The following is a 20,252-nucleotide window of genomic DNA, read 5'->3' as shown; positions in this document are numbered from 1 at the left end:
AAGAAAGAAAGAAAGAAAGAAAGAAAGAAAGAAAGAAAGAAAGAAAGGAAGGAAGGAAGGAAGGAAGGAAGGAAGGAAGGAAGGAAGGAAGGAAGGAAGGAAGGAAGGAAGGAAAAGAAAGTTTTCTGGGAAATAAAGTATAGAGAAAGATCTAATAGTTTAAGATGACAACAGTAATATATAAGCTGAGAGGGCAATAAATGGAGAAATAGAGTTAAGGTGTTTTAAGACGATGTCATTGCCTAGGAACTGGAAAAAGTACATTAATAATTTAGGATGCACACTGCAAACAACAAAAAGAATTTTCAAAGAATGAACAATTAACAGGCTAATGGAATAAAAGGGAATTCTAAAAAATGCTTAAATAATCCAAAAGTAGGCAAGAAAGGAGAAAAAAAAAGGAACATAGAACTGATAAGTCAGAGAAAACAAATTATATCCTGGTATGTTTAAATTTAATTATATTAGTAATTCATTAAGTGGTCAGATTGAGAGGTAAAGATTATCAGACTTAATTTTTTTAAAAAGTGTATCATGGGGCGCCTGGGTGGCTCAGTCGTTAAGCGTCTGCCTTCGGCTCAGGTCATGATCCCAGGGTCCTGGGATGGAGCCCCGCATCGGACTCCCTGCTCCGCGGGAAGCCTGCTTCTCCCTCTCCCACTCCCCCTGCTTGTGTTCCCTCTCTCGCTGTGTCTCTCTCTGTCAAATAAATAAAATCTTTAAAAAATAAATAAATAAAAATAAAAATAAAAAGTGTATCATAAAAGACATATCTCTTAAATATAAGGGGACAGAAAACTTAAAAACAAAGGATGGCAATAGACACATGCAAACACTAACAAAAGAACTCTAGCATAACCACACTATATCTGAGAAAATAGACTTGAAGACAAGAAACCTTACTAGAGATAAAAAGAGACATTTCTTAGTGATAAAAGGGCCAATCTACCAGATGATATAAGCATCCTAAATGTATATGCACCTAATAACATAGTCTCAAAAAATAAAAGACAAAAATTGTCAGAACCAAAAACAGAAAGACATATTCACAATCTTGGTTGGAAATTTTAACACTGCTCTCTCAGTAACAAAAGAACAAAAATACTAAACAATTCATTAACAACAATTAGATAAAATGGACAAATTCTGGAAACATACTATTAAAAATGCTCAAGCAGAAATAGGAAATCTGAATAGATCTATAAAAAGTAAAAAGATTGAGGGACACCTGGGTGGCTGAGTCAGTTAAGCATCTGCCTTCGGCTCAGGTCATTATTCCAGAGTCCGAGGATCAAGCCCCTCATCAGGCTCCCTGCTCAGCAGGGAGTCTGCTTCTCTCTCTGCCTCTCACCCTGCTCATGCTCTCTCTTCTCTCTCACTCTCTCTCACTCTCAAATAAATGAATAAGACCTTTTAAAAAAAAGAAGAAGTAAAAAGATTGAACCAATAATCAGAAACCTCACAAAAGAAAAGCCCAAAACCAGATGGCTTCAGTAGTAAACTTCACCAAACATTTAAAGAAAAATTAACACCAATACTCCTCAAGCTCTTCCAAAAAATTGACGAAGAAGGAAAACTTCCTAACTCATTCTATAATGCCAACATTACCTTGATAACAAAACCAGAAAAAGACATCACAAGGAAAGAAAACTATGTAACAATATCCTTTGGGAATATAAATGCAAAAACCCTCAACAAAATACTAGCAAACAGAATCCAGCAGCATTTTGAAAGGATTATATACCATGATCAAATGGAATGTATCCCAGTAATGCAAGTGTGGCTCAACATACAGAAATCTAACAAGGTAATACACTACATAAATATTAAGAATGAAGGGAGGGGGAAACCACATGTTCATCTCAATTGATGCAGAAAAAAACATTTCACAAAACTCAACACTCCTTTCATAATTAAAAAAAAAAAAACGAACAAACTAAGAATAGAACTTCCTCAATATGATAAAAGGCATTTATGAAAACTCACAGCTAACATCATACTCAATGGTGAAAGACTGAAAGTTTTCCCCCTGAGATTAGGAAAAGGCAAGAGTGCCGTTTCCCCAATTCTCTTCAACATGTACTAGGAGTTCTAGTCAGAGCAATTATGCAAACAAAAGAAGTAAAAGGCATCCAAATTACAAAGGAAGAAGTAAAACTATCTCTATTCATAGATGACATGATCTTGTATATAGAAAATCCTAAAGGATACACCAAAAAAATGAACACATTCCGCAAAGTTGCAGAATACAAGATCAGCACATAAAAATCAATGTTAGTAAAGAATGATCATAAACTGAAATTAAGAAAACAATTTCATTTACAATAACATCAAAAAGAATTAAAAACTTAGAAATAAATTTAACCGAGGATATAAAAGACTTGTATACTGATAACTATAAAAGATTGCTAAAAGAAATTAAAGACCTAGGGGCGCCTGGGTGGCTCAGTCGTTAAGCGTCTGCCTTCGGCTCAGGTCATGATCCCAGGGTCCTGGGATCGAGCCCCGCATCGGGCTCCCTGTTCAGCGGGAAGCCTGCTTCTCCCTCTCCCACTCCCCCTGCTTGTGTTCCCTCTCTCGCTGTGTCTCTCTCTATCAAATAAATAAATAAAATCTTAAAAAAAAAAAAGAAATTAAAGACCTAAATAAACAGAAAGACCTGTGGTGTTCATGGATTGGAAGACTTAATATAGCTACAATGGTAATACTATTACCATACTCCTCAAACTGATCTATTGATTCAATACAATCCCTATCAAAATCCCAAAGGCCTTTTTTATAGAACTGTAAAACCTTATACTCAAATTCATATGTAATTGTAAGGGTTCCCAATACCCAAAACAATCTTGGAAAAGAACAAAGAAGACTCACACTTCCTGATACCAAAACTTACTAAAGACCCACATAATCAAGACAGTGTGGCACTGGAATAAATATAGACATATAGATCTCTAAATTAAGCCATACATCTATGGACAATCGACTGTTTTTTATTGAATAAATTTGACATAAAGCACTGCATCCGTTTAAGGTATACAGTGTGTTACTTTGATACATTTACATATTATAATATTATGGTCAATTAATATGGCCAAGACCATCTAATGAGGAAAGAATAGTCTCTCTAACAAATGGTGCTGGGACAACTGGATATCCACAGCAAAAGAATGAAACTGGACCCTTACCTTAATCCATATATAAAAATTAACTCAAAATGAGTCAAAGATCTAAACATAAGAGCCAACACTATAAAACTCTTAGAAGAAAACATAGGAGTAAATCTTCATAACCTTGGATTTGGCAATGGTTTCTTAAATGACACCAAAAGCACAAGCACAAAGAAAAAAAAAAACAGATAAATTGGACTTCATCAAAATTAAAAACTTCTGTGCATCAAAAGATGTATCAAGAGAATAAAAAGACAACCCACAGAATGGGTAAAATTTCTGTTAACCATATATCTGATAAGGGTATCGTATCCAGAATATATAAACTCAACAACAAAAACACAAACAATGCAATTAAAAATGAGCAAATCCTTTGGGGAACCTGGCTAGCTCAGCTGGTGGAATCTGCGACTCTGGATCTCGGGGTTGTGAGTTCAAGCCCCACGAAGGGTGTGGAGATTACTTAAAATCTTTAAGGGGGACCTGGGTGGCTCAGTTGGTTAAGTGTAGGACTCTTGATTTCAGCTCAGGTCATGATCTCAGGGTTATGAGATTGAGCCATGTATCAGGCTCTGTGCTGAACGTGGAGCCTGCTTAGGATTCTCTTTCTCTCTCTCTCTCCCGCTCTGCCCTCCCCCAACCTCCACCCCCAGCGTCCCCCCACATGTGTGTGCCCTCTAAAAAAAATTTTATTAAATAAAAAAAAATTTTTAAATCAAATCTTTGAAAAATAAAAAATAAAAGTGAGCAAAGGATTTAAGATTTTACCTATTTATTTGAGAGAGAGAGCATGCGCGTGGAGGGGGAAGGGCAGAGGGAGAGGAAGAGAATCTCAAGCAGACTCCCCACAGAGCACAGAGCCCGACACAGGGCTTGATCTCATGACTCTAAGATCATGACCTGAGCCAAAACCAAAAGTCAGAGGCTTAACCAACTGAGGCACCCAGGTGCCCCAAAGGATTTAAATAGATATTTCCCCAAAGAAGATATACAAATGATCAATAAGCACATGAAAAGACATTCAACATCACTAATCATTTGGGAAGTGTAAATCAAAATCACAATGAGATATAACTCCACACTCATTAAGATGGCTACTATCAAAACACAGAAAACAAGTGCTGGCAAGGATGTGGAGAAATTGAAAAATGTGTGTACTGCTGGTGGGAGCATAAAAAGGTTCAGTCACTATGGAAAACAGTATGGCTGTTTTTCAGAAAGTGAAAAATAATATTAGCATATGATCCAGCAATAGCACTCCTGGGCATATACCCAAACAGAATTTTTTTTTTTTTAGATTTTATTTATTTATTTGACAGAGAGAGACACAGCGAGAGAGGGAACACAAGCAGGGGGTGTGGGAGAGGGAGAATCAGACTCCCCGCAGAACAAGGAGTCTGATGCAGGACTCAATCCCAGGACCCTGGGATCATGACCTGAGCCGAAGGCAGACGCTTAAGGACTGAGCCACCCAGGCGCCCCCTGCCCAAACAGAATTTAAAGCAGGGTTCAAAGAAATATCTGCACATCCATATGTCCATAGCAGTATTATTCACAGAACCCAAAAGGTAGAAGCAATCCAAGTGTCCATAAGCAGATGAAAGGACAAACAAAATGTGATACATGCAGACAATGGAATATTATTCAGCCTTAAAAAGGAAAGAAATTCTGTCACAGGCTACAACATGGATGAACCACGAGGACATTATGCTAAGTGGCATAAATCAGTCACAAAATGTAAATTCTCTTTGACTCCTCTTGTCTGAGGAACCTCGAGTAGTCAAATTCACAGAAGCATCAAGTGGAACGGTAGATGCCAGGGGCAAGGTAGAGCGGGGTGTTGAGGAGTAGTCGTTTACTAGGTAGAGAGTTTCAAGGAAGATGAAAAAGTTCTGGAGATTAGTTGCACAGCAACGTGATACACTTAACACTACAGAACTAAACTACGTAAGATGGTAACTTTTATGCTATGTGTATTTTACCACAATTTAAAATATTTTTTACTACAACTGTTAAATAAATTTTTTAAAATCCAAAAAAAAAATTGGGCAAAGTACTCAAATAGATCCTTCTCCAAAGAAGATGTACAGATGGCCAACAAAAACACAAAAAGATACTCCAACGTCACTAGTCATCAGGGAAATGCAGACCAAAACCACAATGAGATACCGCCTCATACCCACTAGGACATCGATCAGTAAAAAGGAAACGGAGTGCTGGGGCGCCTGGGTGGCTCAGTCGTTAAGTGTCTGCCTTTGGTTCGGGTCGTGATCCCAGGGTCCTGGGATAAAGCCCCGCATCCGGCTCCCTGCTTTGCAGGAAGCCTGCTTCTCCCTCCCCCACTCCCCCTGCTTGTGTTCCCTCTCTCGCTGTGTCTCTCTCTGTCAAATAAATAAATAAAATCTTGAAAAAAAAAAAAGGGGGGGGGAAAGGAGTGTTAATGAGGATGTGGAAAAACAGAAAGCCTCGTGCACTGGCCGCAGGAATTTAAAACGTCTCAGCCACTATGGAAAACATTTTCACAGTTCCTCAAAAAGTTAAGCACAGAATTCGCATGTGAGGGAGCTAGTCTATTCCTAGGAATTGAAAACAGGTGTTCAAACAAACAAAAAATTGTACACAAATGTTCACAGCAACACGATTCACAATACCCAGAAGGCAGACCAACCCAAATATCCATCAGCAGGTAAATGCATAAACAGACTGTGGTCTATCCGTGCAGTGCAATGTTATCTGGTCCTAAAAAGGAATGAAGTATTGACGCATGCTAGAACATGGACGAACCTTGAAAACGTACGCTAAGTCAGAGAAGCCAGGCACAAAAGGCCACATACTGTATGACTGAATTCACATGAAATACACGGAAGAGGCAAATCCATAGAAACAGAAAGCAAATCAGTGGTTGCCAGGGGCTGGAGGGAGGAGAGAATGGGGTGTGACTGCTAATGGGCACAGGGTTCCTTTTGGAGTGATGAAAAAGTTCTGGAAGTACAGAGTGGCGATGATTGCACACCACGTGAATGTACTTAATTCCACTGAATTGCACACTCCAAAATGGCTAAAACGGAATATTATGTGTCCTTTGCCACAATAAAAAGTTATTAAGGATGTACAAGACTTGCACGACACAATTAAAAGACTTGACCTTATCTACACATACAGAACATGACAACCACCAGCTGCAGAATGGACTTTCTTTTCAAGCCCACATGAAACATCTACTAAAATTGTGCATCTGAAGAACATGCACCCAGCCCTCCGTCAGCGGCCTTACTGCCCCCCTCTCTGACCGGAGCTGTTTCTGGGGCCCTCGCAGGCCCCACGTTCCTGAGATGCCAAAGAGCCCCCGAGAGCAGAGGGGAGAGCTCTGCTCCCGCGGGGGGCCTCTGGAGAGCTCACAGAACTGCAACAAGCCCTGGGCTACCTGCGGTCTCCTGAAGCCACAGGAAGTGTGCGATGGGCAATCTGAGATTTAGTGAGGTAGGTAACTTGCCCCAGGCCATACAGCTGTTGTGTGGGGAAATACAGGGGACTCTGACCCAGAACCCTTTCTCTTGATCCTTTTGCAATACTGCCTCAAGAGAGAATGCGGGGATCCTCAAGGTCTATTGGCTGCAGATACCACCATCCTGTCCCACCCACTTCTGCTCTGGGAAAGGGCTGATGTTTCTTTTCAGCCACAGGCAATGATGTGGGGCAGGGGGGTGGGGGGAGGGGGGTGGTGCAGCTAAGGCCCACCCAGCTTAGGGGTATCCGTGGCCTGAGGGGTCACTGGATAGTGGCTACTGCCGTTCTTAACCATGGAGCAGGCTTTCCAGAACTTAGCACAGCTGTAACTGGGTCTTGAGGTTGCCCTCAAGCTCGGCCAAAGATGGGGCTGGGGGGCAGGAGGCATGTTTAGGGCTCCTTTTGAGGTATGCTAGCAACACCTGCTCTCCATAAACAGAGTGAGCCCTCTTGGGAGAACGTTAGCTGGTTGATGGGCAGTAGCTCCGGTGACATTCCCATGGAGTATATACATTTCCTCTCCTGTTCCACGCTCAGGCTGCCAGCCCAGGCAGACACATGGAAGTCATCACAGGATGACTATGCCGAGGTCACCAAGGCTGTCACCCTTCCCAGGCCAGGTGTCCCACTGTACCCAGGCCTGCTGAAGTTGCCATCAGGCTGCAGTCTTCATATTCGTGACCCTGCAGGGATCTGGAGGCTAGGCCTTGGGGCTCTCCATCATTCAAATTTTAATATCAGTAATGGATACCATTGTTACTCTTCTGTAATGACATTATTCATGATAAAATCCTCACTAGGTGCCAGACCCTGACACTTGGCGTTGTGCATATTAATTCTCTCCGTTCTACCCAGGACACTTGTCAGGAAATCATTATTCCCACCTGACACGCAGAGAGGGCCAGTGTCACAGAGCTTCCACATGGAGGCAAGAGTAGGATGTGAAGGTGGGTCTGTCCTAGCTCTTTCTTCCACTCTGTGCCCTGGGCTTTCTTGGTTAACTCCAGAACCAGACTTGCTGGCCTGTTGTCCCCAGGAGTTAATGAAAGATACCCAACCCAACAGAGGGGCTCTGAGCACTGCTAGGTGAGCAATGACGGGGCAGTGATTGGTAGGGCCAGATGAGGTGATGGGGAACACAGAAGGGGAACATGGAGATGGGGGGTCTGGGCTCACAGGGCATGCACACCACCAGCTACACTTACCACCTGAAGGAGGGCAAGAGAGCCCAAAGAGGGGGGGTCCCCGGAGCAGATGGAGGAAAGAAGAAGGAGTTACTGAGCCACAAGCAAACTGAGGAAGCCCAGGGCTGAGAGAACATAGCCTCATAGCCTGGAGCACCCACCTGTCACATCACTGTTTGCCTGGTGGTTGGAGGTAATGACCTACCATTTGACGGGTAGGGGCTGCCTGGGCCAAGGAGGGCCACATTCGGACTTGCAGGACAGGGTAGCCCCGGGGGTGGCTCTTGTAGGTAGGGGTAGAGCATGAGATCTTTTAGCAATGCCTGGAGTCGACACAGCTGTGGGCTGGGGGCACATCTTATCTAGCAGACCCTAGTTCCCCCGTGCCTCAGCTGTTCTCACTGTCCTGCTTGGGGGCAGGGACCCAGGCAGATCTTAGATAGATAAAGACAGGGCCAAGTCTAGAAGCCAAGTTGCCCAACTCCCAGGTCTGCTTAAAGAACCATGGCCAGCAAGCAGGTGTCAGGAAGGGGGCTGGAGAAAGGGCGAGCCCCGGGACAACATGGGGTGGGTCAGTGAGAGGACACGCCCCTTTCCTGCCTCCCCCAACTCACATGTCCGTGCAGGTCCGTGTTGAGCAGCATCAGAGCACAGGTGAGTGTGTGGATCCCATCTAAATCAGAGATGGTGGCATCCTCAGTGTAAGGACCCAGTTCTTCTCCAAACCCAGCCACCCAACTGTCTCCTGACAGAGCCAACCTGGTAGCCTTGGAGACAGGAAGAGGCCAGCCACCAGCGAAATGCACCTCAGGGCCCAGGACCTATGGGATGCTCCCTGCCCCAGACCCACCACAGCACCAGAGTCACTTGCCTGCCCCAGGTCAGGGCCAACCCCTCCCCTCAGAGGGACGTGAGCACCCTGGGCCTGCTATAGGCCAGACTCCTGCCTCCTGTGACCGAACTCATCTTGACACTCAGACCCGGGAGTGGCTCTGGGTCCTGGACTATGTCCCTACCGTGGCCTGTGTCTCCTCCAATAAGTGGCCTCGTCCCCCTGGTCCTGGGACTCAGGTCCGTCCACAGGGAAAATCCTGCTGCTAAGTGGACTAAGAGGGCCCCACCCCAGGCCTCCGCACCAGGACTCCCACCACACCAAGAATCAGCGTCGCAATGGGGACCAGGGAGAACGAAACACCACAAGACCAAATCTGGGACAGAGGACTTCCAGGCACGGAGAATGACCACAGGCAAGACATCTGGAAGGTCTCTTGTCCAGCAAGCAGACCCCATTCCAGGTGCCGTAGTTCCTGTATTCCATGTATAGTGAGCAGGACAGAAGTGGCAGTTGGCGGGGGTGGGGGGGAAGTCGCGGCCCCGCGGAGCAGCAGCTAGGGCAGGCAGCCATACCTTCCGAGGTGCTGTCCTCCGGGTTGCACTGGCAGTACCGGCGGGAGAAGTGCGTCAGGACCCGCTCACGCTCCTGCGTCTCCCCCATCAGCGGGAAGGCCTTCAGGAAGGTTCTGGAGGGCAATTCAAGGATGCTGACGACCTCTAGAGTCCCTCAGTCAGTACGGCTCCTCACCCAGGGCAGGAATCCCCACCACTACTACCACCAGGCGCGCACGCACGCGCACGCACGCGCACGCACGCGCCCCACATAAACCCGCCGGAAGGAGCCAGGGCTCCCGTGTCCCAGCACCTTCCCCAGGATAGCTTCTGGGGTGTGGAGGCTAGGGGGCTTTAGAATTTCAGCCCTCAATGTCCTCCAGGAAGTAGGCAGGGGACAGAGTGTGAAGAACAAAGGCAGATGAGCCCCTCAGCGCTGCCGTCAGCCCTTATTCAGGATAAATGCCCACTTCTCTCTCCCTCCTCTCTGGCGAGGTCTGCACAGGCCACACCTGTCCCCCCAGACTGCTCCTCCTCAGTCATTCCTGCTCCTCACCAGATGTGCCACCGGCCAAGCCCCAAGCCCCACCTGGGCCTCCCTCAGCCTTCCCCCACCCCAAGTCTGAGCTGCCAGTGACTTGTTCTTCATCCTTGATCTCAAACCCTCCTCCTTCTCCTCTGTCCTCATCATATGCCCAGCACACTCACAGCTGCCTCCAGACGGGGGCACCCCTGCACCTCCCCAATGCGTCCTCCCTGCAGACACTGAGTGGCCTTTCTAAACACACATGCAGTTGAGACTCACCCTTGCTTAAAACCTGTCATTGGCTCCCCAGAGCACTCAGGATAGCACCAAGCTCCTCCTGCTCTGTCCTTCCCAGGACATGTTCCCACCACCCTCCCCTCCCTTCAACCTCCCCCTCGCTTGTCTCCCATACCATATTCACACCCTGGACAGGACAGGCACCTTCACGGCTCCATGCCTCTGGGGAGGCTGAAGCTGTCTGCAAGGACCTTCCCTCCTCTCCTGGGCAGCTCTGCCCCCCTCTCCTGGCCCACTTCAAAAGCCACTGGCTCTCAGGGGCCCTAAGAGTTGATCCCAAAACCACAGGGGCTGGGAGATGGGGCCTAGACACACTTCTTGGAAAGAAAAACTGCAAACTGAGCGAATTTAAGCCTCTATCTATCCAGGGTTCCTGAGACTAGTTCATTCCTAATTTCACTATGGTTCATTTGATTTCTGGAAAGTCCACTTTGCTTTATGCTCTCTCCTGCTGCTCCTAAGGCACCCTGGGCCCTATGAGCCCATCTTGGCCAGCCCTTACCTTCTGAGCCTCCCAAGGCATCCCAAACTACAGACCATGCTCTTCTTCAATCCCAGTCAGTTAACAACCATACAAAAACACGCTGTCTGCCATCTAGCCCCCCCTTCCCCGCCCTGGTCTCTCCTGTTCCCTGTTCTCTTCCTCCCATCTGGCACCCAGCTCTGCCCCTCCCTCCTCTAACCACACTCCACTAGGACTTTTTAAAATCCATCCCCCATCCCAGCCTTGACCTGTCCTTTCTACAAGCCATCCATCCCAGCTCCCACTCCCCAGTCCAAACATTCCTTCCCCAAGGGTCCTCACCAAGCCCCAGTGTAACACAGCCACCACCAAACTCTGAGGCGGCCCCCAGGGTCAGCCTCACCACTGTCTACCCACTCCCCTGCTCTTCGGCACCACCCATCCCTCTACTCAATCCTCTGAATGACCCCTCACACCAATCTTTTCCTTTGGCCCCACTGCCCACCTCAGGCCTATCCTCTCCCACCAGACCTTCTTCAAAAGCCTGCATGCCTCCGGATCAAAGGCCGCCAGCACTACCCCCCAAAATACTGCTTTACACCCAATACCTTCTGTGGCTCCCCAGTGCCTTTGCGGTTGAGCCTGTATCTACTGGGCTGGCATACAAGGTTCTCCAGCACAGCACCCAGGCCTCTAATCATGACATGACCCACTGAACATCTTCTCCCACCAGTCTCCCTCATCCCAAAGCAAACTTCAGACTCAGCTCAGGATAGAGCACCTTGCAGCAGACCAACACCTCCCCTGAGAACCTGAGATAAGCCAGACAGAATACATCTCTCTTAAGCTCTCTGGAAGCCACTGGTGCCACAAGGACCACAGGGCTAGACTTCTGGGGAGGAGAGAGCTGAGGTGAGGGGTTCATCTATAGCTGCTTTTTCCTTGGGGGCATTGCTGATTATGGGCAAAGGCAAGAGGCAGAAGACTTGGTGGCTTCACAGAGCTGAAGACACAAACCTGGAGACCTAAGGGACCGTGACTATACAGCCAGTTTTCCCTTTGAGACGTCTGCCAAATTCTGAAGATGTGAGGGGCAGGATGCTAAAAAACTAAGCAGAAAGCCTCTGAGAAGTAAAGGGACTGGGTTTTGTTTTGTTTTGTTTTGTTTTTTGACACTCTTGCCACACTGAGGAAACACAATTAGGATTCAGGACCCACCAAAGGGAAAGGCCCCAGTGAACACACTAGACTTCTAGTGGAAAGACGATGGGGGACCCCTGAGTTTACCAAACTTTGGTGCAGCCTTTCCTCAGCTCAGCCGTGGTTGGATTAGGAGTGCAACCCCTGCCCCCCTCTAACTGCCTAGCAAAGGACAAGGTAAGCCCTCACTGGAGGAAGATATAATAATCTAGAGCCTAATTCTATACAAAACACACAGCATCTAATGAAAAAATTACTGGGTTGCAGAGAGACAGGAAGTATGACACAAAACTAAGAGAAGAGACAACAGAAACAGATATAGATGATTCCAATGATACAGATATTGGGATGAGCAGGCTTTGAAATAAGGACTTGGAAATAACTAGGATTAATATGTTCAAAAAGAGAGGGAAAGATGGAGCAAATGAGTGAAAAAATGAGAAATTCCCCCAGAGAATTAGAATCTATTTTGTTTTAATTTTAACAAAATGAAAATTCTAGAACTGAAAAATATAATAAAAAGTAAAAACTCAGTAAGTGGACTTAACAGCATATTAGACACAGAAAAAAGGGTAAGTGAACTAAAAGCAGGTCATCAGAAAATATCCCAAGTGAAGTAGAGAAACAAGAATGGAAAATACATTTTTTAAAGTGTAAGAGACGTGTGTGGGACACAGAAGATCTAACATTTGGGGACCACTTAGCTCAGAGATCGCTGTCCCCCCACACCCCAAGGACCGCGGCATGCTGTCTCCTGTGGGCCCTGCCACCAGGGGCTGCTAGACACCGGGCTGCACTTTATTCCACGCACACACACACCACCACCACCACCCCCCGGAGCCTGCACCTGACCCTCCTGAAGGCTACTGTCTGTGTCCAAACACCAAGAGGACCTGAGGTCAAATCCCGTTTTTGCCATCTCCTCCCTCAGTGACTGCAGGGAATCACTTCACCTAATGGCTGGTTCTTCATTTGTGAACAGCAATAACACCTACCTTCCAGGGGTGTAGTTAGGCCAAGTCGGAAGGGTGCGGAAAGACCTATTGCCTCTGGCAAACAGGAAGCACTCCATGCAGGCAAGCCCTTTGCCCTTCGGCTCCCAAAGCCTCACATCATGGCATTCCCACCTTCCTGCACTCAGCCCACCACAGAGCCAGGACTCACTGGGGCCCCGGGCTGCTGCCGTGCTCATGGCCCCTTCTCCACAGCCTTCCTGGGGAGGTCGAGACACTCGCCCAAGGTTGTACAAGCAAGTTTATGACAGAGCTGGCATGAGAATCCAGGTGTGTGGCCTGTACCCCATGGGGACACCGCCCCATCCCAGCCCCACTGACCTGAGAGCTCGGTCCAGAGTCAGGCCCGAGAAGTCGAAGAAGCTGAGATACTCCCCGGCCACCAGCCTGCTGAATTCATTGCTGTCAGGAGAGCATGAGGTGTCCGTTAGAAGAGAGCACTTCCGGCAACAGGGGCACATGCGCAGTGAGCCTTGGGGCACCCTGACCCACCCATCCGACCTGCCTGTCCCTAGGCTGCCTCCCCCTGCCAGCCAGTTGGGCTCTGACAGTCCAGCCTGCCTTGGGTTGGGGGGTCTGGAAGGCTTCCTAAAGGAGATAATGTCTCTGTGAAGACAGCAGACCTATAATATAGGCCAGTAAGAGCCAGGGAGGTGAAGGGAGTAGGGGGAGGGGTGATGCAAAGTGTCCCCAGTAGAGGAAACTGCACATGTCCAAGTAGCTATCAGCAGGGCCATGTGGCCAGAGCCAGAGAGCAGGACCAGTGGCAGCAAGAGATGAGGTAGGGAGCAGGGCCCGAGGGCCAAGGGAAGGATCAGTAGTGTTTGGGAAGGGTGTGAAGAAGGGAGGAGTTGAGCGAGCGGATCAGATCTGTGTGTGCAACACGCCCACTGAGTGGAAACTCCTGGGGGCTGCAGGGGCGGGTTCCCGGAGAGACAGAGAGTTTGGGGAGGAGAGGGATTTCAGAAGCAGAATCCATGGGCGAGGGAATGGTGCAGTGCATGACCCAGGAGGTGGGCCTGGGGGGAGGTGTCCAGAGCTGGACATCAGGTGGGGCCGGATGTACCCACGTGAGAGATGTCAGCTGGTTAATGACTTGGAGAACGGGGATGAGCCCAAGCGAGAGGAGGGTGCAGACCCAGGACGGAGATCAGAGGAAGCCCCTCTTAGGGCGGAGGCCAACTGAGGAAAGAGAGGGAGCCACTGAAGGGGACTGAGGAACAGCAGCTGGAGAGAGCTAGGGATGCAGTGTCCCAGAGGCCGAGAGAGAGAGAGAGAGAGAGAGAGATAGAGAGAGAGAGTGTGTGTGTGTGTTTTGAGAAGATTGGAGTGATGAATTCTTGTCAGAAAAGAGAATGAATTTTCACCTGAACCTACCCAAGCCCAGAGCTCTCCCTCCCATTTACAGGAGACTTGGGACTGGGGAAACAGGGAAAGCATGATGTAACTCCATGGGGACACCAAATCCAAATCGTAGAAAATTCTTCCTGACAAACGGCTCCATTTCTTCAACAGATACACGGCCTTAAGAAAAAGGAGGCAGCCTGGCAGACTATTGATTAAGAGACGTAAGAGGAAAAAGAGAGAGAGAGACTCAAGAGACATATTGGCCAAAGGTAAAGCATGTATCTTGTTTGCATCCTGATAGGAAGAAGCATTTCTGAGACAGAATATTAAACTAAGACTAAATGTTAGAGATTCTATGGAATTTTCATTAGTTTTGTTAAAAATTATAATGGAATGATAATCATATTTAAAAATCCTTATCAGTTAGAGACACATACTAAAGTATTTATGGATCAAATGATAGAGTGCCTAAAATATGCCTTAAAATATTCCAGCAAAATGGCGGGGGGGGGGGAATGTTGTTAACTGTGAAGCTGAGTAATGGGTTATGTGGAGGTTTAATATATTTTCTCTGTTTTGTGTATGGTTGAAATTTGCATAATAAAAATTTTACTTAAGGAAAAAGAGAGGAGTGGGGTGTGTCTGCTATGTTGAGGAGGGGTAAACTGAGGCCAGGTAGCAGCCACCGGATTCAAAGACAAAGGCTGCTAACTTGGCCCTGGCCTAGACCGGCTGTGAAGGCAGAGGGTGGGGGAGAAGCCTGCCCCAGGGGCTGAATGTGGAGAGGGGGAGTGGACCGAGGCCACCCACGGCAGGAAACTCAAGAATTCTGGCTGCCAAGGGGCTGGGGGAGTTGAGGAAGAATTCTTGTTTTCAAATGGGAGAGACTTAGGCGCAGTTAAGTGCTGATGGCTACTCTTGTAGAGGAGAGGCTGAAGGACCGGAGGATGCAGATCGACCATAACCTAGGCTCCTGGAGAATGTCATTTGGTTGGGGGTGGGGGACGCAGCCCAGTGGGAGAGGTAGGGCTTCGAAGTCAGATGTGATGTCTGGGCTGGGGCTGGGAGGCAGGCCGGAGCAACGTGGAGGCTGAGAAGGGTAGAGGAGGAAGGGGGGAGAGAAACTAGGGAAGGGTCCCAAGCAGAGCTGACCTCAGCTTTTTCAGTCGGTTTGGACTTGGGGCCTAGGGGCTAGACTGCCCCTTTGCCTTGAGAGCGGTGACTGCCTCCCCATCCCAGAACCTAAATGTGGGGATGGGAGGCCCCCTGGAGGAAGGGCAAAGGCAGGTGGCCATCCTGATAGTCAGAAACACTCGGGGTGTGCCTGCTGATTCGCTCGGTCTCAGAGGCCCTGTCTGTGCCCCCACCCCACTCCATCTCCCGCACCCTCCCCAGCACTCCCATCTGGCTAGCTCCCTTTCCCCCCGTCCCAAGGCCAGGGTTGTGCTTTGCCGGCTTCAGCCCCCTGAGCCAGTCCCAACAGACTGAGAATGGGGTCTAATGAGGGCCAGGAACGCAGCCCAGGCCCAGGTTCTCCTCCTCCCGGCCCCGCCCCCCTGCCCTGTCCTCACTACCATCATCATGGTCCCATAACCCAGGCCACATTGCACCCCCCAGCCCTGAGGGACCACCCCGCCACCACCTCCCCTCCCCGAGAGCTTGGGCCTTCACCCAGGCAGCCCAGAAAAGAAACAGATTTAGGGCAAGACCAGGAATGAGGACAGTGGCAGGAGGAGGAGCTCTTGGGGACTATTGGGAGCCCCCCCAGGCATCAGACCCCCCTGACAGAAGTCACCCACACCTCCTTCAGGCTGAGGAAGACACAGGGTTTGCCCGGGGTGGGGGGTACGGGAGACGACTCACTTCTTGCCTAGCTGCCGGGCGACATCACAGCGCTGAAAGCCCTCGAGGTGGTAGAGGCGGCGGGCCAGCCGGCGAGCAGCCTCACTGACCCCCTGGCACCCGTTGGCCAGTGTGTCTGTGCTGCCAGGCTCCAGCCCCTCCGAGCTGCTCAGCTCCGAGTCCGAGTCTGAAAAGCCATCCTTTAGGCTGGGGTCGCTGCACAAGGAAGGTGGGGGCAGAGAGAAGGGGATCAGAGGCCCAAAGTCAGAGGCCCAGGAAGAGTCTGGGACGTCTCCCCAGGCCTCTGAAAATCCATGCAGGGGCCAGAGCAGGGGGAGAAGCTCCACTGTATCAGGAGGGAATCAAGTCAGACTTTTAGAAGAGTCCCTCAACGAAATCACTACAAGCTACACAACCCACAGAGCATACCTCCCTGGCCCCACCAGGGCTGGAAAGGCCTGGAAGGGCAGAATGGAACCTCAGGACCGGGGTGGGGAGTCTGGGTATAGAGGAAGGACACCACGACCACAGAGGGCTTGCTCCTCTGGGCACTGGGTTGCCCTGACCTGCTGTGCCTCCTCTTAGTCTCAGTTTCCCCATCTGCTCAAAGGTTCTCCCAGTTCCCAGCCTAGGCTCTGCCTCACCTGGCTGAGTTCAGCAACTTGTCTGTGTCCTCCTCCTCCTCCTCCTCCTCCTCCTCCTCCTCCTCCTCCTCGTCCCCACCTGGACCCCGGGGTCCGTCTTCATGGAAGCCATTGGGCACGGCTGTGAGAGACAGGCGGCTCAGGACGTTCTCTGATCGGCTGCTGGAGATGGAGCACCGCAGGGGGCTGCCCAGCCCCCCATCACCACCAGCTGCTCCCATGTCCCCCTCAGACCCCATGTCCCCAGTGCCCAAGCCAGCCCCCAGCTCAGGGCTATCACGGGCCCGCTGCTGGATGAGGGGTGTCAGGGGGGCCTCAAAGCTGACGCAGCTGTCACTCTCGTCCGTGAGGCTCAGCACGTCCAGGGAGTCAAGGCTGCTGTACTGGGTGCCCCGCAGCAGCTCGGACTCCACGATCTTCTCAAACGTGGCACTGAAGCCATCCCGCACATCTGGCTCTCCGGGGCCGCCCAGCCTGTAGGAGGCAAGGACCAGTCACCACCCTGCTGTGGGGCCCCCCGTTACAGGGGCTGGGACTGCACCAGTCTGTGTCTGGGAGCTCCTCGGGGGCAGGAGCGGGCATAGATTGTGTCCTGTTTATTCTTTCAGCCAATACTTACTGGGCACTGGGTGCCAGATGCTGGGCTGGGTACTAAGGTACAGCAATGAAAAAAGACAGGGGTGGTCCTCCCCAGTGCCCGCCCTGTGCCTGGCCCAGAGTAGGCATCATTTATTTGTCTAGATGAATGAATGGGAGGCCACTTCTTCCACTGTGGCCCGGGGGCTCTGCCTCCAGGCTTCCCAGAGCCATGTGGATATCCCCCAGCACAACTAGGGTCATGCTGGCTCAAAATTTTGCTGTCCATACAGCCTGGGAGGCTCTCGGCATGGCCGACCACCCTGCAGCTCTCAGGCTTGGCCTCAACGTCACCTCCCCGGAGAGACTGAGGAGGGCAGGAGCATGTCACCCGCCCCAGTGGCCCCTCTCCTTATTCTCCATCCTTAGGGTATCTCCTGACTTCCTCCCAGCCCCTGTCAGCATGTCGCATGGTGTGTTCCCTGTTTCCCATCTGTTCCCCAGTCCCACCCCCCACAAGGCCAGGGAACACCGGCACACAGCACATGCTCAGTAAACCCTGCTGAATGGTGCGCTGGTTGAGTGCACAGATGTTTGTCACCCCCCTGGCCCACCACACCACCAAAGCCACTGCAGGGCCCTGGCCTGTCCCTGCAAGAGGCCTTTGGGCTGGCAGTTCTTCTGCCACAGTGCCCTTCCCTCATGCTGAAGCCCTCCTTCCTCATCCCTTTCTCCATGAGGTCGGCCCTGAGCACCCTATTTATAACCGGGACCCGCCTCCAACGCCTCAGCCCCTTTTTCCTACTTCATTTTTTCCAAAGCACTTACCCCCCCTTCCTACATACTACATAATTATTACTTTTATGAATTATTATCTACCCCCCCAGACCATAAGCTCCGTGATAGTAGGAATTTTTGTATGTTCTGTTCACTGATGTATCCCCAGCACCTAGAATAGAGCATCACACAGAGATAAACTGAGGCATCCAGGGAGGATTCTTATCCACGGGGGAGATGCACAGGGAAGACAGGTAAGGAAGAGGAGACACTGAAAAAGAGCGAGATCAAGAGATACATATCTCTGCCCTTGGGGGAGCTCTCATCTCGTTATCAGAGCCATGAATGGTCTCCCTCACCCCACTATCTCCCACCCTCTCATGCACCTGAGCAGACCTGAGAGGTGGTTCTGATAGAGGCTTGAAGACCATTAGCCCAGTCTCCAAACTTCCATCTGCCCCCACCTTCAGCCATCTCCAATAAATATGCCACCTAAACACCAACAGTACGCTCCAAGAAGTCCCAGACCCTTGTCTGCACCCCACTGCCAGCCAGGTGGCTTCCCTAGGACCTGTCTGGATGGAAACACTCACGGCCACGGGATACCTGGTACACAAGGCACCCAACCTCATGTACTCACATTCCTATCCGCAGAGCTAGCCACACTCAGCCCCAGACCTGGACGTGCAGACCCAAGTGTGTACCCACAGCTGCACACATCAGGCACACACAACCCCCCCCCCAAAACCACACAGACCCATGCACATCCACCTGTTCACACACTCCTATATCCACAACAATGCATAGGCCAGACATACATGTGCATGCCACCTGTGCACTCTTGCTTGTCCAGGCCAGGACCCACAGCTGTGCACACTAAGACTTCTATACACTTTCTTTCTCAGCCCACCCTGAGGTCTTCTAGACATTCCCCTGTCCCATCCCCTCCTCCTCATCCAACTAGCACCTCCAAGACATGCAGGTCTCTCCATCTCCTGCTGACGATAATAGAAATGGGGCTGTAACTCCAGTAAGTAGGACTGAAGTGAGATTCCTGGTAGAACCTCCAGAGGGTACTCAAGTGAGAGGTAGCCAGCAGGGATTAATCCACAAAGCCTACTCTTCTGAGGTCAGTTACAGAATTGGGAGAGCTTCATCTCCGGGAAACAGAGGGATGGACCAGATGACCTTCCACATCAAAGCATTTTGGAACTCTACTGCCCAGCCTGGGTTGGAGGGTGTATGGTCCGCTAAACCCACACGGATACAACCCATGATGGTTTGGAGGGCTTTGGGGGTGGGAGGCACAACAGGCCTGCTGGCCTTTGAAATCTAACGGCTCTATCCTTCCAAAACACCCAGAAGCTGGACAAAACAGGAATATGAAATTACCATTTCATGGAGGAGAAAAACAAGAACCAGAGAGGCTAAGTAGCTAGACCCAGGCCACATAACACTGGAGCAGCCAAATGTAGTGAGCCCCCAACCCAAGGCACCCACTTACCCCAGCTGAGGGTCCTCAGTGTCCAGACAGAGATTCCTGGAAGCATTGTCCCCCTCTGCCAGCCCACCAGCCCTCCAGGGCCTGGACTCTGCAGAGTCTTCTAGAATATTTGAGTCTAGCCCCAGGACTAGGCCATTGGTGAAGGAAAGGCCAAGGCTGAGGCCATGGAGGGCCATGTCCGGGCCCTGTGTGGACTCCTCAGTGTCCACCAGAGTGCCCCTCATCTCATGCCCTGGGCTGTTGTAGCTACTGTTCAGGTCCTGACTGTGTGCCATTCCATTCTGGACCCCAGGTTCTTCCTCAGGCTCCAAGCTGGGGTCCCAGGCAGCACCACCTTCCCCAGGTAGTACAGATGGAAGCTTATCCTCATCCATGGTAGCCGCTACTTCCTCCCTGTGCTGACTGCTCCTGGGACTCGCCTAGATCTGGAAGTGAATGAAGAGATGAAGAGGTGAGTCAGACAGGGCAGGTGCTGAGGGGTCTAAAGCCCAGCAGAACCAGCACCAGGCAGCCTGCCTGGGGACAGGAGGATGGCGGAGATGATCTCAGGACCTCCTGGCTGGAGTATGGGTTTGGACTGTGGTGTCCTCAGGCAGTAGCCCCGCTCAGGCCAGCCCCACTCACCTCTCCCTGACCCGCATTCACCCTGTGTGCCCCAGTCCTGCCCTCCCTGTTACCTCTTACGTGTCTCTGTTGTGCCCTGCAGAATCCACCAAAGCCCAGTGAGAAAGATCCAGGTTGGGAGGAGCTAGGGAAGGGTCCAGGACTTCTCCAAACCCCATCCCTTTCCTGCTGGTGTGTGAGGCAGACAAAACTCCA

General features: G+C 50.1%; 1 protein-coding gene across 1 annotated transcript in view; it reads right to left on the bottom strand.

The window, feature by feature from the left end:
• PSD2 (pleckstrin and Sec7 domain containing 2) overlaps window positions 1-19,807 on the bottom strand; it is a 32,608-nt gene extending 12,801 nt beyond the window's left edge. Inside the window, exons 1-6 of the mRNA XM_021701994.2 lie at window positions 19,434-19,807; window positions 16,577-17,050; window positions 15,954-16,148; window positions 13,065-13,145; window positions 9,266-9,378; window positions 8,473-8,531 (exon numbers count right to left, since the gene is read on the bottom strand). Of these exons, the coding sequence (XP_021557669.2) occupies window positions 8,473-8,531; window positions 9,266-9,378; window positions 13,065-13,145; window positions 15,954-16,148; window positions 16,577-17,050; window positions 19,434-19,807 (1,296 nt within the window). The remainder of the gene's footprint in view (window positions 1-8,472; window positions 8,532-9,265; window positions 9,379-13,064; window positions 13,146-15,953; window positions 16,149-16,576; window positions 17,051-19,433) is intronic.
• Window positions 19,808-20,252: the final 445 nt, after the last annotated feature.

Source organism: Neomonachus schauinslandi, chromosome 7 (assembly GCF_002201575.2).
Source record: "Neomonachus schauinslandi chromosome 7, ASM220157v2, whole genome shotgun sequence".
Taxonomy (NCBI): Eukaryota; Metazoa; Chordata; class Mammalia; order Carnivora; family Phocidae; genus Neomonachus; species Neomonachus schauinslandi.
This window is presented reverse-complemented; position numbering and strand designations above follow the sequence as displayed.